The 24,549-nt window shown below is 44.2% G+C and overlaps 1 protein-coding gene across 4 annotated transcripts in view; it reads right to left on the bottom strand.

Moving 5' to 3' along the window:
- Positions 1 to 130: 130 nt before the first annotated feature.
- LOC144099261 (beta-1,4-N-acetylgalactosaminyltransferase bre-4-like) overlaps positions 131 to 24,549 on the bottom strand; it is a 160,655-nt gene continuing 136,236 nt past the window's right edge. For all 4 annotated transcript variants that reach the window (XM_077632429.1, XM_077632431.1, XM_077632430.1 and 1 more), the window contains 6 exons: positions 23,750 to 23,939; positions 19,336 to 19,568; positions 16,227 to 16,414; positions 10,285 to 10,407; positions 9,213 to 9,308; positions 131 to 1,977 (listed from right to left, as the gene is read on the bottom strand). In XM_077632429.1, the coding sequence (XP_077488555.1) occupies positions 1,848 to 1,977; positions 9,213 to 9,308; positions 10,285 to 10,407; positions 16,227 to 16,414; positions 19,336 to 19,568; positions 23,750 to 23,939 (960 nt within the window). In that variant the 3' untranslated portion in view covers positions 131 to 1,847. The remainder of the gene's footprint in view (positions 1,978 to 9,212; positions 9,309 to 10,284; positions 10,408 to 16,226; positions 16,415 to 19,335; positions 19,569 to 23,749; positions 23,940 to 24,549) is intronic.

Below are 24,549 nucleotides of genomic sequence, written 5' to 3'. Positions count from 1 at the left end.
CCTTTAGTTAAAGGACAGTTCACATCATTGTGAGGTCACTTTGTGCCTGGGCATGCGCAGTATGTGAAGGCATCATCACTATCACTACTCAGCCATACAGTAAGAGGAACTTGGATGAGAGAGACACGCGTCATTTAAGATGCCTCACTTGGGTCTTTCTTTTATTCTTGAAAATGATGTGGCAATTTGCCAGCAGCAAGATGTGCTTCATCACGTGAATAATCTTTCTTTCTCGCTTAACAATGCAATAAATATGCAGTAGCAATTGAATACTTGCTTGTCACAATCTGGAAACGTTAAAAGGAAACAAAAAACAACATGCAAAGCCCTTCTTGAAAGCCCAATTCGCATTGAAAAGGCCGCAGGCCACACAACGTAGAGAAAAAAAAAAAAACATTTCCGCTTCAAGTTCTGAAAGCTGGCAACATAGCGAACATCTAAAAGAACAGCGTCGCTTAACATCACAGACACTGAACAAGATTAAGCAGAACTAGATGACACAAGGGAACATACTTTTGCTTTCACGTGTGGAACATACGTTGAGATGTCTCACGCAACTGTTCTTCAGGCATGTCATCGACACACCAGCTAACAAAACAAACGGGCAACAGACGAAGCACATGACGCGGTGCTTATACATATACGACACCCTCTATGCTTCTAGTTAGCCAGGCTATGGCTTCTGATGCATGGGGCACTTATCAAAAGAGAATGAACGAAAATATAATCTGCGCGGTGCACTTTTTAACTCTTGCATATTCTTGAAAAGGAAACATTTCGAGAAAAAAACAACAGAAAACAATACTGGCACTAGTCCTTGGATCACGGCTGCTTGCTCCTCTCTCTCCTTAAATGTTGAGGCTAGCAAGGAATACAGTCAAGTCACGAGCTTATTTCCATTCCTTCACTGGCTCTGAACATGAACTGCTTGTTTCAATTTAAACAGAGACAACTAAAACATGCAGCCTCTGCTTGAAAAAAATATATAAGCAGAAGGAAAGTGCACGACATGATAACCACATGATTCTAGCAGGTCTCTGCGTAAACTTGAAAACAGGACAGTCCATAGACAACAGTCGCACGCAAGATAACAAAAACGGTGTACGGGAACGGCTTTTCTTCTCTAGTCGAACTGGCGTGCGCACAGGCCGGCAATGACTGCTGTGCCAAACTTGAAACATGGAAATGCGCATGAGGAGAGCACATAACGCTGCAAGAACAAAAACAATCTACAGGCATCATTGCGAGTTCTGGTACACTGACCTTACTAAAACATATGCGTTCATCTAAGACACTAAAACTTGGAAGAAATATGGCTTGACATGTGCTCTGCAGTGTGATGACAGAGAGCACTGCTGGTTCCTCAAGGAATGAAAAAGTCCACAGAAAAAAAAAGAGAAAAGAACGTTACGTGGATGGAGATTTGTCGTGTGGATTGTGAAAAACAGTCCTAAGTGTTTGCATATCAGCCGCCAAACAGTCTTGCACACACACATACAAGCACACACACACACACACTCACAATTGTGCAGTTGTGGCGTTAAAAAGAGGAAACGAGAGCACATCAGCCACAGTTGCCACGCAATCACGAAGCACTTCCATCTTTTGCACCATCCGGGCACAAGATGGCGCTTCCTGTCACCACTATATGGCTCTTGCTGCCAGACTTGCTTGCTGGTCTGGCGGCCTTTTCTCCACGGTGTGAAACACTGTGTGGTTGTGGACTTGTGCAGTGACATACAACTCGCAGAAGGGCGGTGACGATGTCACCCTCGGAGGAATCAGTGGAAGGATGTGCGTGGCGGCGGCAACGTCTCTCGCGAAAACACCTACGAGCACAGCCAAGGTCATTTCCCTTTCAGGTCCACTAGAATCCACGTGTACAGTTTCTTGAACACAATGTCCAGCCGCTCGTAATTTACACTGTTGATGCCATCCTTCTTGTAGCGTAGCTTCCCCTTGTACAGAAGCTTGTACCTGAGGAGGAAAAAAAAGGAAAAATTGGTTAAGACTAAACAAAAGTGAAATGAGAATCTTCTGTTTGTATGTCTATTATTAGGTGAAGCATATTTGCAAACCTATAAGCCGGCTAATGTAACTCCTGGATAGGACGAACAATGCGAGAATATATTTGGTTTGTTTGCAAGCCACAGGCTCAATATGAAGTCACTTAATACAAACCGGTTTGCATGTCCTTACATTAGGATGAAGTTTTGCAACACAAACACTCTGTCAATGATACCTGCAGAGCATCTGCATGACATTCTCAGCGTAAGCAAGAAAAGAAAAAAAAAAACTCTGCAGAGACACTAAAGACTGCTTACGTGCGAGAAGGCATAAGCCCCCCGCTCACTTTGTGAATGCAGTTGCTGCACACTGCCGCGTGATGTAAGCAGATGCCACGCAGCTGGCAATTTTACCTCTGCATGGCTCTACGTAGCCGCCGCTGCGACGCCGGTCTGATCTGCGTGCTGATCTGCCTTACGGTATGATGCGATAGCTAATCGGTTAATGTCCACATATGCAGAATTGGTTCTTTCTTTACTTAACATTCATATATCCCTGAGAGTCGCAATACCACTCCTGGTGCAGTGGTTAAGTGGTACGTCACTGCCCAGAATGGCAGGCACTGCCACCAGTGGAATTTGCGCGATCCAGGTTGCTCTTTCCTCACAACCTTGCACAACTAATCATTAATTAATCCGCCACCTGCCAGGTTGCATGTGGACGCCATCTTTTATGGCTACCATCAGTGTCACGTACGACGCACGCACGCATGGATTTTTGCTTAAAGGGACAAGTACGGCTTACGCCTTAAAAAAATGCTTCCCCGCACATACACATGAAGCTGCAAGTAATTTTTCTTGTTGGGAAGTGGCATTGCGGAGAAGCGGCTGACAGAAAGGAGCACAGAGAATAGACGCATCTGTTTGTTGACCCTGGCCTTATGCAGTACTGAACTGGCGCAGTGTTGTGAAACGTGTTTTCATAGAGTGCATAGATCTGACATGGCCCACAACAGAAAATAGACCTGGTCGTGGAGTTGGTAGATGCTATGGCTCACTTCACATGTAGTGTCATGAACGCGTTCTTTGTCTTTTTGCAAATCTTCTCACCGCAAGGTTAATTTTATTCATTGCTCTCATGTAACGGATACAGTAAAACATCACTGACATGTTCCTGGTTTATATGCTCACATTCGCGGGCAGTAAGATTATCCCATACTGTTATGCAATTTTCCTCCTGGTTAATATGTTCCCAGATAAACCAATTTCTCAGCTACTACACTTAAAATTTCATCACACTCTAGTTGTATAATAGGTTTAGTGACCAATCATACTGGTGCGAACATAGAAGTGGGACAAACATGGGGGCACGTAACATATACTGTAATACAGCAGAATTCACTCGCTGTGGTGGCTTCTCTCCAGGGCCTGTGGTATTGTGCAAAGTAACAAAGCACCCAAAAAAAAAAAACTGCGCTGTAACATACAAGGGAGACATTCCTGCACGGATGCAATATGAAGAAACACGCAGTGGCTTCTTTGTGGTGTCTAAAAACAAAGGGGCGAAGCATCTGCAAACAATATGTTACATACGAGGGGGCCAGGTCTGGGGAACGAAGCATGAAAACCAAAAGCACTCCGACGGCTCCCCCCCATCCACAGTGCAAACTTGTAAGAGGGCAAAGCATCTGAAAATGACCAGGAAGAGATTTCGGAAACTTTTGCCATTGCCGTCAACAAACTGGATGTGTCGCAAGTACTTTCTGCACTTAACAAAACGAAATGCGGACTGATTTCTGCGCATATTAGAGAAGAAGCTATTCAGACCTTATGCAAAGAAATGCTAATCGACATTTTAATGAAGTTGTCAAGAAATGCCTTTGTACCTCATTCAACAATTACATTTCTGATTATGATGATGGATTTTTATGGCGCAAGGACGTCTATGGCCAAAGAGCGCCATGGCACAGGGTATATTTCGATAACTCAAGGTGGGGTCAAAGACCCATTTTCCAAGCATATCAACCCTTACAAGCCGAGCTCCAGGCCAGGGGAATGCTTGTACCCATTGTATCACTGGTGGGTACCTGGCGGCACTGGGGTTCGAACCCCTCCTGCATGCAAGGCGGATGCTCAAACACTCGACCACCGCTGCGGTAACAGTTACCTTTCTCAAAACTAGGCAATCTGGATCTGTTTTTCCAGATAATACGTTTTTCACCACTTTTTCTGTAAAGTATGATCGAGGAGTTAGTGTATTTGGATATGCCTTGCATGCTCACATATACCCGTTTCGGAGCACCTGAATTCTGGTAAGATGAACAAATTCTCATCCGCTGACATGATGGCGATTGGAAGGCCGACTGTGCCAGGTCAATAATTAGTCTGGCCATGTTGTCTCACTTTCTCAGCTTTGCCATCAACTTGCGGCATTGGCGACTATTGGCTGTACATCTTCTGTATTTTTCTCTAGTTTTCATCTGTACAGCTCTTCCATTCTTTAAGGGGGGACACGGGTCTTTGGGACCAAAAAATGACCAAAAAGTCGAATTTTCGAAAATGGCATTTTCGGAATCTACAACTATTAATCTCCAGTTTCACAAATTTTTATCTCCCAGAAATCAATATTTTTGCCGTATTACGAAATGTAAATAACCGCGTCACCCGATTTTGCGCATGAGCAGACGATAAAAACGGTGCATTTTCTACTCCGCGGAACGCTCGTCTCAGCGCGCCGATCGCAGCCATCTTGGTCTCGTTTGAAAGAAGACTCTCTACGCTTCAATTTCCCGCCGCTTGTGCTTGCATGCCCTGAATGGCCGCGGAGAAAAAGAAGCACAAACAACAAAAAAAGCGCGAGGTCCGATTCGCTGATATGAGCACGTGACTGAAACGAGCCCTCCCATTGGCGGATTCTCGCATGCTTCGTCTGCTAGGCCAAGGGTGTGACATTCCCGTAGAGCCAATGGGGACGATTTTGAAATGCGACGGTGGCGGTGCCTGGGAGTTGGCGGTAAAAACATAAATTGCTCAAAACTTTGCTCGCTATGCTTGCGCCGGTCGCTGTCGTCTGCTGCCACTGCGCTGCAGCGTTGCCCGCGGCGGCACTGGCGGCGCAGACGCGTTGTGTCATTGACTCCAGCCGCGTTTGCTGCCAGATACCAGGATCGCTGCAATCGTTCCGACCGTGGCGACACTTATGGCGCGGACGCGCAACTTGCAACATGCCACAGCACTGGCTAGGCTTGCTGCTGGTCGCTGGCAGACGCGTCCCCGGCGCCATTTTGTTGAAAGAAGCGAGACCGACGCACAACGATGTCGCCGATTAAATTCCACTCGCGGCACAAGTTCGGTCAGAGGAAAAGAAATAAGCGAGTCAACAACCTTCCTTCACGTCCTGCATCATCGGAAAGCACGGATAATGCGCAAGAGCCAGCGGCCGGTGAAGCGGCGTCAGCTGACGTCGAAGTAAGCCTAACGAGCTCGGCGACAGCTACGCACAGCGGCCGCATACGCTGCGACACCAGGATGCTACAGCGTTCGGAATTGCTCGAAATCGAAGCGAAAGCTAAAGAAAAGCTACAAGCTCTCGATTCGACTTCAGCAACGCAGAGGAAACAGGATTTCATCGGCAACTGCGACGATTGCCCGCTTCGAGACGCCAACGGCAGTGTACAGTACTCACGGATTGAAATAGGACATTCGGAGCGCGTGGCCGTCGCTTCATGGAGTGCCGCCCGTAGACGCTCATGAAACCAAGGTGGTGCATTGTGGTATGGCGCGAGAGGGAGAACATCTACAAAGCAGAATTGTTCATTCCAGTAGCCAATGAGCCGGCCTGTGGTTTACCATATGCCGCGTGGCACTGCAAGGTTAGCGCTCCGAATGTCCTATTTCAATCCGTGAGTACTGTACACGATACTGCGTTCACTGTTGTGAATCTGGAATCTTTCACCGAACTGCTGAGTGCCGTCAAGTGCAAGGTGTGTGGAGGAAACGTGGACGTTTCTAAAGGTGATCGTGAATACGGTTTAGCCGTGAGGCTCGCTCTCTTGTGCGTGAACTGCGGCGAGATTTCATCTGCGTGGAGTTCGCCGCGCGCTCAAGGGAGCCAAAAAATAAGTCCATTTACTGTTAATATTCTTGCTGCACGGGCAATGCAAAGTACGGGAAATCGGCAAACCGCACTGAACGATGTCTTTGCAGTAATGAATATCTCCCATAGAGGGCTTCACAGTAAAACCTGGCAAGGTTACATGAAAAACAAGCTGACGCCCGCGACAACACGCGCAGCCGAAAAAGTGATGATGGACAGCGCCCGTTCCGTTCGCGAGCTCTACACAGAGTTGCACTTGGACAACCCTGGAAATATCGCTGTCTCGTTCGACGGTTCGTGGATGACCCGGGGTCATTCATCGCACATCGGTGTGGCCGCAGTGATTGAGCTGTTCACTGGACTTGTACTAGACTACGTTGTGTTCAGCAACTTATGTGCGGGGTGCAAGCGCGGGCCTACGGAAAGTGACCCATCGTATGAGGCATGGAAGAGCAGCCACAGGTGTCAGAAAAACACGGAAAAAAAATCTGGCGAGATGGAAGTGCAGGCTGCACTTGTCATGTTTCAAAGGTCATTAGAGAAACATGGCCTTCGATACACGACAGTTTTGTGTGATGGAGATAGCCGCACATTTCTGGCACTGCAGGAGGCTAATGTGTATGGTTTTATAAAAGTGCAGAAAGAGGACTGCACAAACCATGTGCAAAAGCGCATGGGCACGGCCCTGCGCAATGTGATTGCTAAGCACAAAGGCGAGGGAACAGAGAGCCTCAGTGGCAAAGGCAAGCTCACGGGCGACCTTGTGAACAAGTTGACTGCATACTACAGCTGGGCTCTGAAGTCTCACACCGGAGATGTCGAAGCAATGCAGCAGGCAGTGATGGCCACGTATCACCACGTTACATCAAATGATAATGTGTCAAATCACAGCCTGTGCCCAATGGGCCCAAGCTCATGGTGCCGCCAAAATGCTGCCGCAGCAAAGGGAGAGCCCACTCCGAAGCACAGATATAGCTTGCCATTGCATGTGTGCAAGGCACTATTGCCAATATATCAGCGCTTGGCAGACCGAAAGCTGCTGGAGCGTTGCCAGCGAGGAAAAACTCAAAACAGCAACGAGAGTTTGCACTCGCTAATATGGTCACTGGCACCAAAGGAGCGCCATGCATCATTATTTGCGGTTCAAGCCGCTGTTGCAGAGGCTGTTGTCCGTTTCAATGCAGGCAGTCTTCAAGCGTCTTCCCAAATACTCAGCGAGCTGGACATTAACCTTGGCCTAAGTAACAGGAAGAGGATGGCTGAGAAGGATAGGCGACGAACAACCGAGTCTATGCGCAAACGGGCCTCTTCTGCAAGTGTGCAACGGGCACTGCAAAAGCGGCACTCTACCCACAAGCAGCTGTCAGACTACATGCCTGGTGCTTATTAGCCCCCAGGAAATATAAATATGCAGATATCATCATGAATATTCAATAAATTGTGGCCCATTTGGGTTTTTCTCATTTTTCTCAATTTGCAAATTCTTGCCACCCGGCTGTTTTGGGACAATGATATCTCTGCATCTAGAGCAGATAGAGATGTAATTTTTTTTTGCTAAAGGAAGCTTAAGGTGCAGGGGTTGCAATGTTCAAGACAGAATTCCCCTATCAGGCTTCAAAAATTAATGATTTTGCAAACATTTGAATGCTTGACAAGCACATTTTGAACGTTGATGTTCAAAGTTTCATTAAATTACACACATGGATAAAATGGAAAAACTGCCTTGAACATTGAATTCTCTATTCATTAGGCTATGTAGCCATGTTTAAAAAATTAATTTTTGCCGAGCCATTTTCATTGTAGTGAGGTTCTAATTAATGACTAATTAATGTGATGTAACTTGGGTAATAACTAGCTTAGAAAAAAAAGAAAGGCATATTTGAAATCAGCACAAAAAACTGGGCAATATAGTTAAATTTCATTATTATTGGCATATAAATAATGAAAATAGCTTTAAGACCAGTGTCCCCCCTTAAGCGTGCCGAAACTTTACGACTGTCACGTGCCCTTTACTGCGTGTGGTGGAGTCTCCTCACATGTAGGCTAATAAGGTGGCAGTTTGGGCTTGTTGGTAGTGCATGACGTATAAAATAGCGCAGCAGCAGACAAGGACATGAAAGAACTTTTTACTTGCAACAGTTTATTGCGGAAGAAAGCCTGTAGATATATACAACATGGCAATACATTGCACAAGCGCGACAGACAGTCAATTGTTAGTGGCTTCTGAGATAATCTAATTCCTTACGAGATAGCCCAACAGAGGGTTTCGCTATGCACTTATCACCTAAGCTATCTATCATTTCTGCTTAAATTATTTCTCGCGCGAGTTTGCAAGGGTTTTTGGCAATGACCGTGAATGCTTGAAAAAGAGGTTTACACCCGGATTCACATTTTCTGCAGTGCGCATCTAAAAAACCACCTTTCTTTTCTTTAACACTGTAACGATGTTCACGAAGGCGCTCATTTAAGCACCTTCCACTCTGACCTACATACTTCTTTCCACAGGTCAACGGTATGCTGTACACAATGGATTCTGTACATTTAACGAACTTAGTTTGATGATTTATCTTGCACCCACTGTTTGTAGCAGGGCCTGGTCTTGTCAATCTGCAAAGTTTCTGCAGCTTCTCTGGAGCTGAAAAAATGACTCACATTTGCCCGTTGTCCAATCTTCTTCAAGCGGTGGGACAAGCCGTGAGCGAACAGAATCACAACAAGTTTCTGTTTAGTGAATGGGATGGTGGTAGAGCATGAGGGTAACGCGCTCGTGTGTGTTCTTTCATGTCCTTGTCTGCTGTTGCGCTATTTTATACGTCACATGTAGGCACTGCCATTTTTGTGTCATGGAAGACGCTGCGGAGGACTTCACCAGGTAGAAGAACTTGTGCTTTGGCATTCCCAACAGTCTGTGCACAGGAAAGCACTTGGGGAAATTGATGAAAAACATTCCATTTATCACTGAAATAAACTTACTCTGATGCGGACAGGTGATGGGAGACTTTTTGAAGCAATTCGACAATTGGATGATTCTGACCTTTTTTCAATACCGGAAAGCCCAAATTAATGCTTTAGTGCATTAATGCTTTAGTGCATAAATGTGGTGTGCTCACCTCTCCGGACTTGGCGTGTCCTTGGCATGCTTCAACATTGTGTACCTGGCAATGTTGGCAGGATACCTGGAAATCTTTAAGTGATAGTGCTGCAGCCTGCACAAAAAAAAAAAAGGAAAGTACCAATGCATGCATTGCAGTTTCACAAGAAATCATGAAAACAAAGCAGTCCGTGTCAAAGAATACAGCAGCATTAAGCATTTTTAATTGCTGCCTTAAAGCCTACTAGAAATATACTTCAGGTAGCAGGGACCGGAGAACATGATATCCCAGCTATGTGTCAGTCGGATATAAGATTTCATTGCCATGGTAACGACTATCTGCAGTGCATCTGTACTCGCTTTGCAGAGAAAGCATTTCACATTTTAAGCCTAGTTTTGGGATGTAAACAGGGCTAGAAACTTTTTTTTTTTTCAGTGCTGACTAATCACAGACGTTCAGCACCAAAAGAATGCATACATCAACATTAACAAACAGCAAATTTCCTCTTTTCTGCTGTGCTCACTTCATCCTTCATTTTTCTCAGGGCAAGGTTCAAGTGTCCATGCACCTTAGGTGAGACAGTTGCAGCACCTTTCTTTCCCTCAATACGTACCTCTGACATGATGATGTAAATGACTTCTAAATGCTCTCACAAAAATGCCCTAAAAGAATGGAAAGGACTTCAACACCTTAGCTATAATGCACATGGATGATCAATCCCTCCAGACCTGTTTTTAGTACAGCAAATCTTGTCATACAACTCTCTGAAGGCACAGACAAGTGAACACAGATGGCATGAACACAAGGCTGTGTTCATCTGCCCCTGCAAAAAGGAGACTGGAACAGTTTTCTTGCTACACTGACGACCTGCGCAACCAGGATTAGGACAAGCCTCTGTGTCATCACTCTCAGTCCACTTGTACAGCACAAAGACAGATATAGCTGATCTGTCATCACCTCACCCTATGCACCTATACTGCACTATTCACGATGCTCTTCAGCAAATGCTAACCGTTCCAGCAAGAAGCATGCTTGCCTCTGCCCTAGGTTGTGGTCAGGGTACCACAGAAAAACCAAACACACTGCTCACCTATACGACATGTCGTCGTCTTCTCCTCCCCAGCCCCAGTACTCGTTTGAGAAGCCATTGACGAGCTGCATGTGCTCCTTCTTGAGAGCACTGACACCACCAAATATCAAGGCATAGGGAAGCCTGAAAAAGCGAGCCCAAAGAAAAGCTGGACCATTACATAGCTGCAGTCTATTTGTTCATTAACAAAAACACCTGTGAGAATGACTACATGGAGGAGAATAAATACCGCATATGGTGCACATATATACAATAGATTCCATTTAAAAGGCTACCCCAGGGGTATTTCTAACATTTTCAGTTGATAGTAACATCACATTCCTAGTACCTGCTCACTCTGCTATAAACTGTTTTATTGTTTTCTTTAATGAAACCATTTTAAAACAGCGAAAACAGCAAACCGAAAGCAAAGCTCTATATCTGTGGGCACGGACAATGCTTTGCATGACACAGCAATGACGTCACAAACATCACTAGAAAGACACTCGTACATGCGTTGAATGGCTGAAGTAGTGACTGAAAATGGTAAATGCTTATATAAAATGCTAAGACGATGCGACACAAGCCTAAAAACTGTTAGTGATGTGGAGAGCTAGTATTAACATGTGGGGAATGTTTGCACTATTGAAGCAGCGTTGCCCGCAGAAGTCATACACGAACCAAGGCCCCAGAAATGGAAAGCTTTAAAACTGATTTCAGCTGGAATGAAATGTCACATGGGTACCAAAATTGGCAGAAATACTAATCAGGAATGAGAGAAAAACCTACAGTGTAAGTTTCATTACAATGCATCAACCTCGAAAAACCCCCAGAGCTGCCCTTTAAGACAAATTTGTTGGGACCATGAAAATTTGTTCGTCTTTAAAGAGACACTGAGGAGAACTCTATCATTTTTTTTTGTTAGCAAAATCTGATAGTTCGGCATTTCATGGCTTTGTTGCCGCTTGTCCGGGCGCGAAAGATGCATTTATTTCAAAGAAATTTGGATTCGAAGATGAAAAAGTTTTTCCCGCCGCTCTGATTCAAACTCAGGAAACTCTTATTATGACGCCACGGCAACTCTTATGACGTCTCAGAACGAAGTGACGTGATACGTGACGTAAACGCAGACTCCGTGATTTCTGACAGCTAGCGGTGCGGTGCGCAACCTTCCTTTGCCAGCCTCAGAGATTCGTGGCTTCCATGAAGTAAGGAAAATTCCTCCAAGGTGGCGCCTCTTGTCCTAGGAAGTCATCACGCTTGTACTTGCGAGATTGGCCTGTGGCGGCGACACCTGTATTTTGGTTCTTGCTATTTTCTACATTACAAGAGCTTTGTTTTCAGTAAGAGTGGCGTTTTTATGATCAGGAGCTGGTATTCTATCGATACAAGCCAACTTCAATTTCTCCTCAGTGTCCCTTTAAGAGGTTCGTGCTAGCAGAAGTGGTCCCGAAAAGTTATGCGAGCACGCAGCGCGTGTCCAAATATATCATATGAAAGCAGTGAATGAAACTGCCATTCAGTAAAAGGGTAATTTGCAACCAGAGCATTCATTGCACGCATGAAGTGAGCTGAAGAGCGAAGTAATAAAGCAAGCTCACATAATCGTACCTGAAAACAGCATTCGTCATGTTTAATTTTTTTACACAGTCTTTTCCCTTTTCTGCAGTGACCACTACTTGTGTTTATTTTTTTATTTCTGAATTTTTTACTTCCCTCCAGCTCCGAGTGCAACCGAAGATGCTTATACTCCACCTCAGTAGTTACTTGTAGCACTACCAAAGCTGCGATGAGTGCAGAGGCGATGTTCTGATGCTGTGGAACGTAGTGCGAGCATAAAATGGGCATATGGGCATATCGGATAGCAAATGTGCCAAACACTATTTCAAACCAAGCTTTAATGTACGCTCGCATCACGTGCGCTGTTTCCAGAGTTTAATGTGCGCGGCACTTATATGCACTAAAATATCATTTCTAAAATGCCGCTGCCCTTCAAAGCAGGACCCCTCACTTCAAACTGGATTTGTCGTCATTACTGCTGTTTTCCGTACATTCACTGGCCATAAATTGGGCACCAGGCTTTTGGTCTCCCTCATCTCGACTATAACAAAACATATGAGTGATAACTTAGCCTTATTTTTTATTTAGAGCGGCGTCTACCACTTTTAGTCCTGAAAAGGACTGTTGGTTTGTTGACAAGTGGTTCCTGTCTAGCAACCAGATGGCGCCACTGGGCTAAGCTTATTGCATCTCCATTTGCATACCTTAACTAAATGTGGGGATATGACGGCGTAACATCCCGCACAATGCTTGCGTTTAGCGTACGTATAAGCATGCATGTGCCTATGATACGTAGATAGCGTTGTTTTATGCTCTTTTCTAAATGTAACTGCATGCCGCAAGCAGACAGCATGCAGATGACGAGGTGCGGAGGAACAGGCTTAACGTGCCGTTCTGATTGGCTGAGGCGGTCTATACTTTTTATAGTGCTGCAAGGAACTTATGAGATGGCGTACTCTCAATTGGGTAGCCGTATATCTCACGCTTTCCGTAGCAGTTACTTTTACAAGCAGGTGTACCACACGCTTTAATGTTCGCTGGAGGTAACGCACACATGGCGCCGATATCTGGCTTCCTCTATGTTGTGATAACGCGTGTTGCAACGCTACATCAGTTAAAAATTTGCCACCATCCCAAATGTTAATCAACAAGTCAAAGAGCGGATACATTCAGCGCCTAAGCGCCTTTTCGTCTGCTGAAGGCAACGGAGGCATGTGAAGCACGACGCTCAGACCTGGCCGAGCGCAGGCAGGCGCGAAGGTGCCCTGCCTTTTCCATGCCCGCATGAAAGCTCCCCCAAGAAAGCGCGCTCCGGCAAGACCACTTCTCCACACGTTTACGCGAAGGTGCACGGAAGCTACCGTGTGGGGGCGCGCTTACCTGTGTACAAACATTTCATACAAACCAGACACAGGCTGCGGGCGCGGTCCTAATCTCGACACTAGGCGACATCTGTCGGCACGCGTGTGCCCCGGTGGACTGTGGGTCACGTGGGCGTAGCATATAGAATGCATGTTTGTGTGGATATGTGTTAATTTCTGTCATTATGTGCTCTACCACCTAACATATATGCAAATTTCTGCTCTGCAGAGCTACTCACATTTTCTCTGACAGTACTACAATTACATTTAACATGTTATTACTCGTTTCAGTGCTATCCAACAGCAGTCGACCCAGCAGGCTAAGAAATAGAAACTGGTATTTGTAAACAGATTTCTATGCCGGTCTGTCGTTTGTTGCAGACTTTTACGTGCGCTGCCATCTATGATAAGTGCATGTCTGCTTTTTTTCACAGATCGGCAAGGTGAGGACTGAAGGTTGTTCAGGCAAAAAGAGTGTTTTCTATCACCAGTGGTTCGTATTTGGCATTCATGTGGCGAGCTTGCTACTGCTCGCATTAAATACATTTCGTGTACAGGAACGTAAGCACCACCGTTACCAATTTAAACTACTATTTTAATATGTCAGAGGGCATTTGGCATTGCCTCTGATCGACTGTCGTATCTTTCTGCTGTTGGTATCTGCCCGAGTCACAGCAAACATACACATGATTCAACTACATTTCTCCGACACTGGTCGAAATGGCTATGTGATGCTGTCACATGCGCCGACGGCTTCAAAATAATATAGGCTCGCCTGCTGGCTATAGAAACCTTAAAAGCTGGCTTCACGCAAATATTTATTCAAGATTTCATGGAAGTAGAAAAAGAGTTGTGATGCACCAGCTAGAATCCTTTAGCTGCCCACTTTTCTGAGCATAAAAGGAAAGGTTTGGTTGGTTTGGTTTATGGAGGTTAATGTCCCAAAGCGACTGAGACTATGAGGGGCGCCGTAGTGAAGGTCTTCGGAGATTTCGACCACCTGTGGTTCTTGAACGTGCACTCCTAACGAATCTGTGCTTAAATAAAGCATGACAAAACTTGACTTCTCCAAGCTCTGCCACTGAGCTGAGCTCATGACAATAATATGTTGTTGTGACTGGCACACCACCATGCAGGAGACAACACAGCCCTACTTGTGAGCGTTCTGCAATCTCTATGGCTGGCAGGAAGGGTCAAGGACACATTGGAATTAAAATTTCATGCGAATGATACACCCAGCGCTTTCAATTGTGAAATAAAGTTTTCTCCATAGTAGGGTCACTGACAGCAACAACATCGCAAGCATGTGCTAAACACCGGCACATTTAAAATAAATGCCAAACTAAATGTCATGATTAATACATTGATTTTTATCTCTATGATAACACAAAAACTTGTTACACAACCGTGCTTTGGAAATATGCTCTGCAATGTTTTCTAGCACCCGAAAGGGAACAAATCGCGGCTATAGAACGAGAAGATCGTCTTTCATGCTTTGAAAGGAACTTGTAGAAGCCTATTCTACCCTACTCTTCAATCCATGCCGATACACTCGCTGGCTCGCTGATGTAATTTGAAGCTGCAAGAAGACTTGCTATGCCACTGCTCTGCTCCAAGTATCCAAGATGCCAAAACAATAACTGAAAATGTTCTCTTCCAGGATATACTCATCATCACCACCATCACCAGCCTGACTACACCCACTGCAGGGCAAAGGCCTCTCCCATGTCTGCCACCATGTTGCAAGGGCTGCATAACTTGCAAGAAGCACCACAAACCTCATTGATGACCTCCTTTCTACCATTCTAGTGCCATTTCAATATAAAAGCAAACCATCAGGCAGGGTAGACATATATATATATATATATATATATATATGAGCGTTTGACGCTGGACTTCTGTCCTTGCTTGCCTTCACATCTGCTAACGAGAATGGTGGTGATGTTTTTTTCTTGTTGAAATGTTTTTGGGGACAATTCTAGTACCAGTCGCTCAGCAACGACTGCATCGATGCTGAGTGTGACAAAAGTAATGGGAGGCCTTCCATATAAGGAATATCAGGAAACATGGAACGGCTGACAACTGTCATCAGCAAAAATAAGAAACTCGCCATCACATAACCAAAGGACAGCACTGGCACTCCACCAACCCAAAATTTAAGATTTATGGCAAAAACATTTGTACAATTCATTTTCAACGAAGTGGCAAATAATTTTGAGACAAAGTTATACATGCTTCATTTAAACCCATTGTTACAGAGACAAATTTTGAAAAGAAAAATAAACCAGATGACAGTGGAAGCAATTGCTTAACACACGAGCGACACAAAGGTTGTGTGATCAGTTTTCTAGGATCCTGAAGGAGGGTAAGACCTAGCAGGAGGTGGCAGACAGTCAGGTGGATGAATGAAGTTTGCAAGTTGGCAGGAGTGGAATGGCCACAGCTGATGCAGGAAAGGGTTACGTTACGATCAATGGGAGACGCCCGTGTTCTGCAGTGGCAGATGATGACAAAAGGATGACGAAATGCAGGCATTTCTAAAACTGATACTGTAGATAACAAAGGGTCCTTGAGACTAAATGACCACAGGAAGAAGAGGGCGGGCCCCAGCCTCATCCAGGCTTGCTCAGTGACCACTAGACCAGTCTGGCCACTTGGTGGTTCTAGTAAATAAAATGATAAAGGTCCACAATAATTACAAAAAGTGAGAAACAAGGTTAGAGAGATGAATGTTTGTTCCTCTGTTATTACCGGACCAAAACCAATAACTGAGAATCCACCCAACCATCCCTACACATGAATGGAAGCACTTATGAAGGGCCTTCAGCAAAAATTACCGCCGTAAAAGGGATGGTTAGCCTGTAGTACTTGCAGCTGTCCTTTTGATGACCACAGGCTGCCGGCATGCAAGCAAGTCCGAGCTGCTTGAGAAAACACTTCCAATACTTGAGCCAAACAAACACTGAACAGCAGAGTTATGCTTTCTGTACATTTCTGCTCCGTGCCCATGTTGCTATGATGATGGATCATGTCTGCCCTCACCTGTATTTCATGGTGTCGATTGCCACCGACATATGGCGCGGCTGCTCGGGGCATGTGTAGAGGTTCCGGTCATCTTCCGGGATGAGGTCCACATCGTGGAAGATGAAGCACTGGTAGTCGTACAGTGCCAGCGCCTCCAGATAGCCCACGTTGAAGAGCTTGGCGCGGTTAAACTTCCCCTGGCCAGCCTGCAACGGAAGAACATCACGGAGGCATAGTAGTCAATATTTTCATTCAGCCCCAGCACCATGTACAATGCAAGGTGAAAAAGCATTTGCATGCAAACTAGGCCACGAAAAAAGAAAGTAGAAAGTCTACAGTGAGCTAGTCAATTGTATCAAACAAAGTTAAGTAGCTACAATCAAAGGCTGTCCAGCTTTCTCCTCTGTAACCAAAGTAGTGAAAGAAAAACTTGTGGTAGGTATGGGAGCTGATGCTAGGACAACAGTCTGAAAAGAAGAGCAGCTTTAACAACTGTGCTAACTAGATGCCTATACTAGACAGGAGAATGAAGCCAATGCAGTAAAAAGCTGTAAGTGAAACAACTTTGAATTCACTGTGAACAGAAAAAAGTTCTTACAGCAGAGCAGAATCTTCAGAAAACTACTGCAAGTAAAAAAAGAAGGACAACTATTATTAACAATTAATGTAGTTACATTATAAGATGACTACCTTACGGTTTTCTCTCAATTAAAGTTGACTGGAAATATAGAAAAGAACCTGATTTCGAAGCGCCATCGGATTCAACTTCACAAGCATTTCTGAACACAATAGAACAAAGTGCTCAATGGCCCAACTTACGTAATCATCTCTCTGAAATGAAACAAGTATATGTTACAGAGTTAGGGCTAAATGAGGCATTACTGGTAAGGGATGCTTTTAACAACTATCAAATAATGGCGCACGCATCCTTTCAGTGGAATAGACAGCACATTGTATACTTATTTTAGAAAAAAAACGCCTTATAACCACATCACAACAAAGCCCCACTTATGATCTACTGCCGTAAGAAGCTGAGGCTGAGTGCTTATCAGATCATCTTTTAGGTCTATAGAAGCACTCTGCTCCCCCTCCTCCAACCATATGTACTACACCTGAAAATAATTTTGTGCACAAACAGCATGGGCGGAGAAAATTGCAGACCATAGTGGCATACTGTGAATGAATGCATCATTATGCCATTGTCATTATGTAGGAAATTATGGCAAGCAGCATCGACGAACATTGTAAGGCAGCCACGCTCATGAACTACTTTCAGATTCAAACTCTTAGATAAATTACAGTCCTATCAGAAAAAGATGAAAAGAAAGAAAAAGAATAAACTTTGTTATTATTGCTCTTGTCTGGTAGCACTAGTTTTCTAGCGGAAATAATCTTATACCAACATGCGCTTAGGTAGACTATTTTGAATGCAAATCAAAATAGTGTCAGCAAAACAGCGGGATGAAAACTGCACATGACGAAACATTTTTTTTGCCGAGTGATGGGAAAACTATTTGAAACTTTTTTTCCATTGTCCTGGAAAAAAGCAGACACTATCTTTTCACTTAAAATACAGAAAGTAGAAATACAAAACTCTTGAGCTGATAATTTAAGCAAAGAGGAATACAGATTTGTTCAAGTGTCTTTTAAAATGCACTAGTAATTCCCAAGTTACAGTAAGGAACAAAATGGGTTGCAGAACATTTATAAGGATCTTTGTATCAGTGCACACACTATGCAACACTGAGCACACTATTTCTTGCCAGAATTAAAATGCCGGCCAAATAGGAGTGCTCACATAACATGTACAAAGATTCATGTACTACTATAAGCAACAAATCAAATGCGAACAGAAGAACTGAAGTGCCAGCAGAAAAATGCAGAAAAACAGGATTTTAGCTTGTGAACAGCAAATACAAGTGAGGCTAGTTAAGGCTTCCAAAGGACAGCCTTCTTGCCTTTGAACTGAAATTAACATGCATTAGAATCAGCTTCCCTCTGCTCAGATTTTAGTCTTCGTGTTTCAACTGTTTTGTTTGCGTTTCATTTGTTGCTGCCAGTGTGCCAATCATATGTCACAGCAGAAAACAAACAAGTTGGGGAAGCAGGCTCAAAACACGAGGGCAGTGCTTGTGATTATTATGGCTGGCAAATTAAAGGATTCTCGTGTTCCGGGGTAATACTAAGACAAGGTGCGCCATCAAATGAAAGAGGCAGTATTACTTCCTGCAGATTATAAATCTCTCTTTTGGGAAAAAATGCAATGCCTTCTACTTCATAGGGCATGAAACTGCGATACCATCTAGTTATGAACATCGTAGAAATACACAAATTATTTGCCTACCTTGCTCAGCCATGAAATTTTGTCAGCAAGGTAAGTGTTGCAATGCGAGGGTTGATAAAGTCATTGACACCAAAACAAACGCTTCTGCACTATGAGCACATGCACATGTGCAAGAGACTTCCCACCCGTTCAAAACAGCATTTCCACCTCAAAAGCACTGCTGTTCCCCTCTGCTATTTTTGTAAGAATCATTTTAGGAAGTGAACTGTACTATACAAAACTTAAGGAAAAAAAAAGGGAAATATCAAGATTATTATCACTATGGGTCTAAGTGCAGATTAAATTAAAGAAGTTTTAGTTTGGTTTATAGGATTTAACGTCCCAAAGTGACTCAGGCTATGAGGCTGCAGTGGAGGGCTCCAGATAATTTCAACCACCTGGATTTCTTTTATCAGCACTGATATCGCACAGCACACAGGCCTCTTAACATTTCGCCTACATCAAAATGAGACCGCTGAGCCACCATGGCAGCTAAATTAAAGAAGGAAGACCACAATGTCATTCAGCACTGCACATGCACTCCATTTGTGAAAACCTCCTGAAATTTCTTTTCTTTTGTCACCTAAAATTTTGCAGCACCCTTCGATTCTGACTCCACAGAGAGATCAATTACAACTGCACAGCTCTGCACAGGAACAGTGTCACAATAAACAAAGGGAAAAATAAATTAAAGCCACCCAAGTACCTCAAGAAGCAAAGATAAAGATTTAGACAGCCGTGAGGCTATCAAAGAAAAGTACAATTGCAGCACAGGAAAATTCGGCTGAATGCATTGCTGCTCACCTGCTCAATAACAAAGATGGCATAGTCTATCTGCTGGCGTGGCAGCATTTGGTGCATGTTGTAGAGGAAGACCCGGAGGTGCTCCTCACGGTCCCGGTATGGGACCAGGATGGCCACCCGGTGCCTTGCCGTGCAATCCTTGGGCTTGTACCGGCCGCCGGGCAGGATGTGCAGGAACTCCTTCTCCATGGTCTCGAAGGACGGGGCATCCTTGAGAACTTTTAGGCGGCCAACTTGCAAAACAAGGAGCATACGCAATCTAATTGTGGTGCGAGCGGATAAAAGTTAGGGTAAGTTTGGTAGAACCACACATTGGACTGCAGTTGGAAAACTGCAGGATTCCTTCAAGGTGAACTTGATGGGATCTTTCCTGTCAGTTCAGGTTAAGTTCAAGCATATTTCAGTTCAGTTCAAGCACATGCAATAAAATGGTAATGAGGCAAGCATGATGTGGAGCTCTTTTCCAGAGGACAATAAGCCCTTAAAAAAAGCATGCAATTGAGTATATTATCCGAACTAACACAAAGGTCCTGTGGTCAGCTAATTATTGTAAATTTTGTAGCCTTTTATACAACACTTCCTTTGACATGAAAGAGCATGTATTCTGAATGCTTCCTAAATGCTACTCACAGCCCTTGGGTTCTTACAAAAAAAATTACAGTGCTTGAGGAGTGTAATATGCTTTATTACATGTCACATGCAAAGTAGATGCCAACCAATGGTTTGAATTTAGGAGGATTAACGTCCCAAAGTGATTCACGCTGTGAGGTACGCCGTAGTGGAGGGCTCCGGAAAACTTATGCCACACCTGGGGTTCCTTAACGTGCACTGACATCACACAGCACACGGACCTCTAGAATTTCACCTTCATCGAAATGAGACTGCTGCATTCGGGATCAAACCCGCTTATCTTGGTTCACCAAACGAGCACCATAACCACTGAGCCACCGCGCTGGCTCACATTAACCAATGTTTGCTAGTAGTTGGTTCATCTACCCAGATTTTTTTCTGCACAAGATCTATGGAAACTAAAGATGGACCCTGAGCCATTCAGCTAATTGAAGAACTCAATTTAATGAAGTTTACCTCAAGTAATTCAGTCTGTAGTAAACAACTAGGTTTCATGAGCGAGTAGCGGCCACCCGTAGACCGAAAGATACCCAACTCATCCACCAACACCAACACTGGTTTAAAATGGGTGACCGTGTCTTGGCTTCAGAAAGCCTGCCCAATGTGAGCATGTGCCATGCATTTTTTAAGAGTGTTAACTCTTACTACTTCGTTTGTCAAGGACGCGTCTGTCTGCAATGAAGGTCAAATTGACCAAAACAGTAACCACATGACCACACTATATCATGTAGCAGTAGTGAGCGCGTAGAGCCTCATTCGACACCTCTACTCTCGATCCATTATATATGTGCCAGTACAGCGGCCATTCAAGTGGGACCTCCCTGGGACCACCATTTGCATATAATTTTGGGGCCACCTGTTTGACTCAGAATTTTTGAAGCGGTGTCAAATGACTTGGCATGTTCGTGAGGATGAAATTACTGAAATTAAGCCCAAAATATGTGTGGGATTCACAATGACGACCTTTCCGCCCCAAAACCATGCATTCCGAGGACCTTCAGACGGCCATTACAGCCGAACAGTTTGCCACAGGGGGCTCTGGATGGTGTCAAACGATTCCTCATGTTGTGATGCATATGTTTATATAATTTATTAACTGATATAAAAAGGAAATATACCGGATATAGCGAAGGTGGCTGTAAATCGCTACAGCAGTTCAAAATTCATGAGGCAGATGGCGCTGCTTGTGCCTTAGAAGTAAAACCCCTTGATATTGAAAGTAGCTCATTTCTGTAAACTTTGCCTCCGCGCCACGAGCCCTCTCACATCCTCCTAGCCTGTCTCTCTACTCGGTGCTTTTCTGAGCGATGATTGGCCCCTCCGGCTGTCACCCTGGAAACGCGTGCGAAGGAACCGTTTTGCTTGTGTTTTTGCTTTTCGTCGGCACCATGCGCAGGCCGTCTGCCTCCGCTGCAGATTTGCGCTCCATTGAGCTGCGCGCTGAGAATTCGAACTCTACTTTGAGTGCCGCGTTATATCCGGTTGCATCGCATAGCAGTGCACAAGCTGAAGTTAAAACGTCTTCGCGCTGTTCACGATTCTTCGAGGAAAAAAATGACATCAGCCGCAGAAAAAAGTGAATTACTAATGTCCGCCTTAAGGACTTTGTTCCGATAAAGCACACTGTTCTGTGCATTTCTTTGTACCTGAAGTAGTGTGTATACTTGAAACTTCTTTCGAGATCATCAGGAAGCTGATAATCTTGCTCAATTTGATAGCCGTCGTGCCTTTCGCACACTATTCTTTCCATTTGATTGCATTGCTCTGTGTGCTCCATTCGCAACTGCTGGTGTACAAAAAGCGCCTATAGTAGCTGCTTTAATTTCTGGATCTCAGTGTGGGTTTGTGAAAAACGCTTGCATCACAGATGTTAATTTTGTTTTGCTAGCAAATACGTGTACTTCTGACGTGGCACAGAAAAGGAAACATGTTGAGTTTCGCAGCGTATATGGCGGTCTCTCTCCTGTGTACCCCAGAGCTCTAGTGTAGTAGCTGTAATGATGTTATACCATCGTTTGTCTACGGATGATAGAGGCTTTTAATCTTTAGAGCGATTAAGCGGTTCGTTCGACCGTCACGACTGCACAACTCTACCGCGATTACGATGATGAGCGAGTCACAGAAAAGATGGTTTTTAGGACGAGCTTTGACTCGTTACAGGTGAAATCATTATGATATACAACCCTGAAGACGTCTTCAAAATAATACAATCTTCAACTCCGTAGTTTATAAAATATAGTACGAATTGTTTCCGTGAAGTTGATTCCATCACGTAATGACTACATCGTTTCTGATTGTGCATTACAGCGCTGAATATTGATTCAGCACTTAAAAACCTTCCATGAACCATTTTAGATGAGTCATCGAGAGAGCATCATCTTTCCACCACTTAATCTAACCGTCCGTTGGCACCAGCAATCATCCAGAAATTTTAAGCCAAACACTGGCCAGGCTCACTTCCGCAGCAGTTAATAAAGTTAACTAAAAAACTAGAAAATAAAATTGTTCTCTTTCAAGCAGCCATGAAATCTGTACTGATCAGGCAATAAAGCCGGCACATGTGCATCACTCCGAGGAGCTAAGCTTAAATTTTTCGGTTTTAAACTGGCTAAAAAATGCATAAAGTGCATTAAAGAAAACGTTCCAGCATTTTACATCCACTATCGAGCTTCTGAAATTTCACTCGTGAGACAACTTTAACTAAATTACCGCAACCATTGCCTCACTCGATAGCAAAAGAACAGCGTCACAAATAACAGTATTTCTCGGAGGCTTTGCTCTGCAGCTCAGACCTTATAGGGTCCTGCTGGATGTTACAACATTCAGCAGGACATCATCAGTCAGGCCCATGCTGCTGCTGTGTCCCAAGGGATTTCGGCCGACGGCTAGGGGCGACGGTGGAGATAGACTTTTCTCCTGGCGTTCATTGACTGGTACTTCATTAGAGTTGTTTCTCTCTCTCTCAAAAGTGCAGCGCCAGATGAAATCTTCTTTTAGCACAACGTCAGTGTGCCAAAAAATATTGAAGCATGTACAGATTCAACATAGCTGTTATGGTAATAAAAATTGCCGTTTGAAAACGACGGAGTACACTTTGATTCTTCATGCCACAAGTGCTCATGTTTAGTGCTTTCACTGCTCAAATCATTGCTTAAACAAGATAAAGTGGTAAATGTGGCTCGTGGCGGTGTCAAGCATGTCGAAACAGTTTCTAGTGGTTGTGTTTAATAATAGAGAGGGAAAAAAAAGTGCCAACTTAGGTGCACTCACGTGTGCCAGTGAACACATCGGGCCGGCGAGCGTGCGATGGCCTGCGAAGTGTGCTGTGCACAGCGCGTGCAGCCGACGAGAGAGGATAATCGAGGAGGAAAGCACGGGAATGGAGAAGAAAGTTGCTACTTTCAGTATCAAGGGGCTTCACTTAGAAGGATGTTTCCGGAAAGGAAACATCCACGGATGTTTGCATTTGGTCTTCTCGAAATTTGCTGAGCACAAAGATGTAAACACTTGAAGCTCCCATAGCTAACGCTCTTAAGCCGAACAATGAGGCAGCGTTAGCTCAGAATTTTTTCTATGAATGTGCTCACTAGCCAATATAAAAATTATGCAGCGCATTGCTAGTGAAAGTTGGCCACCAACATTCCTGAACCTTCTTGTGTGCATCAGAAATGTCTAGAAATTCTGTCCTATAAGCACATCACAAGCTTCAGTCACAAGAAGTAGCCATACAAAGTTTGTGTGTGGACATCAAGTAAGCATTGGTTACAAGCAAAACCCAGCTCACCCAAGTTTGGTGGTACAAGTGGACATAGTTCCATGGCAGGAGTGGTGGTGTTATTGCTGTCACGGTGCACAGCAGTGGAAAAGATCTTGTCAGCACGAGATTTGTTCACAGAGTATGGACTGGCGGACTCTGGAATTGAGACATCACCAGGGAGTGGCCGGAAAATCCAAGAGAGCCCTGGGGAGACCACCTGTGAGCAAAAAGATGCCATCAGGCGTACAGAATATTGCTTTCTAAATAAAAAGTATAAAAATGAAAATGGTGACACTGTAAACATTCCTCAATATAAAGAACAGAAGACAGTAGACTGAAATATATATCAATAAAAGACTCACAGAAATTTAATTTTGTGGCTGCATAGCTTGAAAAATTCCAAAGTGAAGAACAGCTACTAAAAAATCGGTACTAGTAAACAGGTCCTCAAATACAAATTTAATATGAATATGAAGAAACAAATGCCTTCAAACATTGAATCAAATATCTCCTCAGAGCGAAAAAAAAAATTGCAGAAAAATATAAATAGGCAGACATTGTTGCACTTTTGTCCTTGTATTATTCAAAATATAATACTGTCATTGCAACCCACGTTGAACAGAACTAGACTAGGCTCAGCACCATAGAAAAAAATATGGCACAAATAAAAATACACACAAAATATACACAATAAAAATATACCAACCCCGAGCTGTACTCGTCATGGCACATGGTATCAATATCGTCAATGACGAATCACACTCGTCCGGCCCAATGTTATTTTGCCCCCACCGGAAAGACGAGTTACGGTCGGCAATGGAGCGCAA

This window comes from Amblyomma americanum, chromosome 7 (assembly GCF_052857255.1).
Source record: "Amblyomma americanum isolate KBUSLIRL-KWMA chromosome 7, ASM5285725v1, whole genome shotgun sequence".
NCBI classification, from domain to species: Eukaryota; Metazoa; Arthropoda; class Arachnida; order Ixodida; family Ixodidae; genus Amblyomma; species Amblyomma americanum.
Note: the sequence above shows the minus strand (reverse complement) of the source record. Positions and strands in the feature narration are given on the sequence as shown.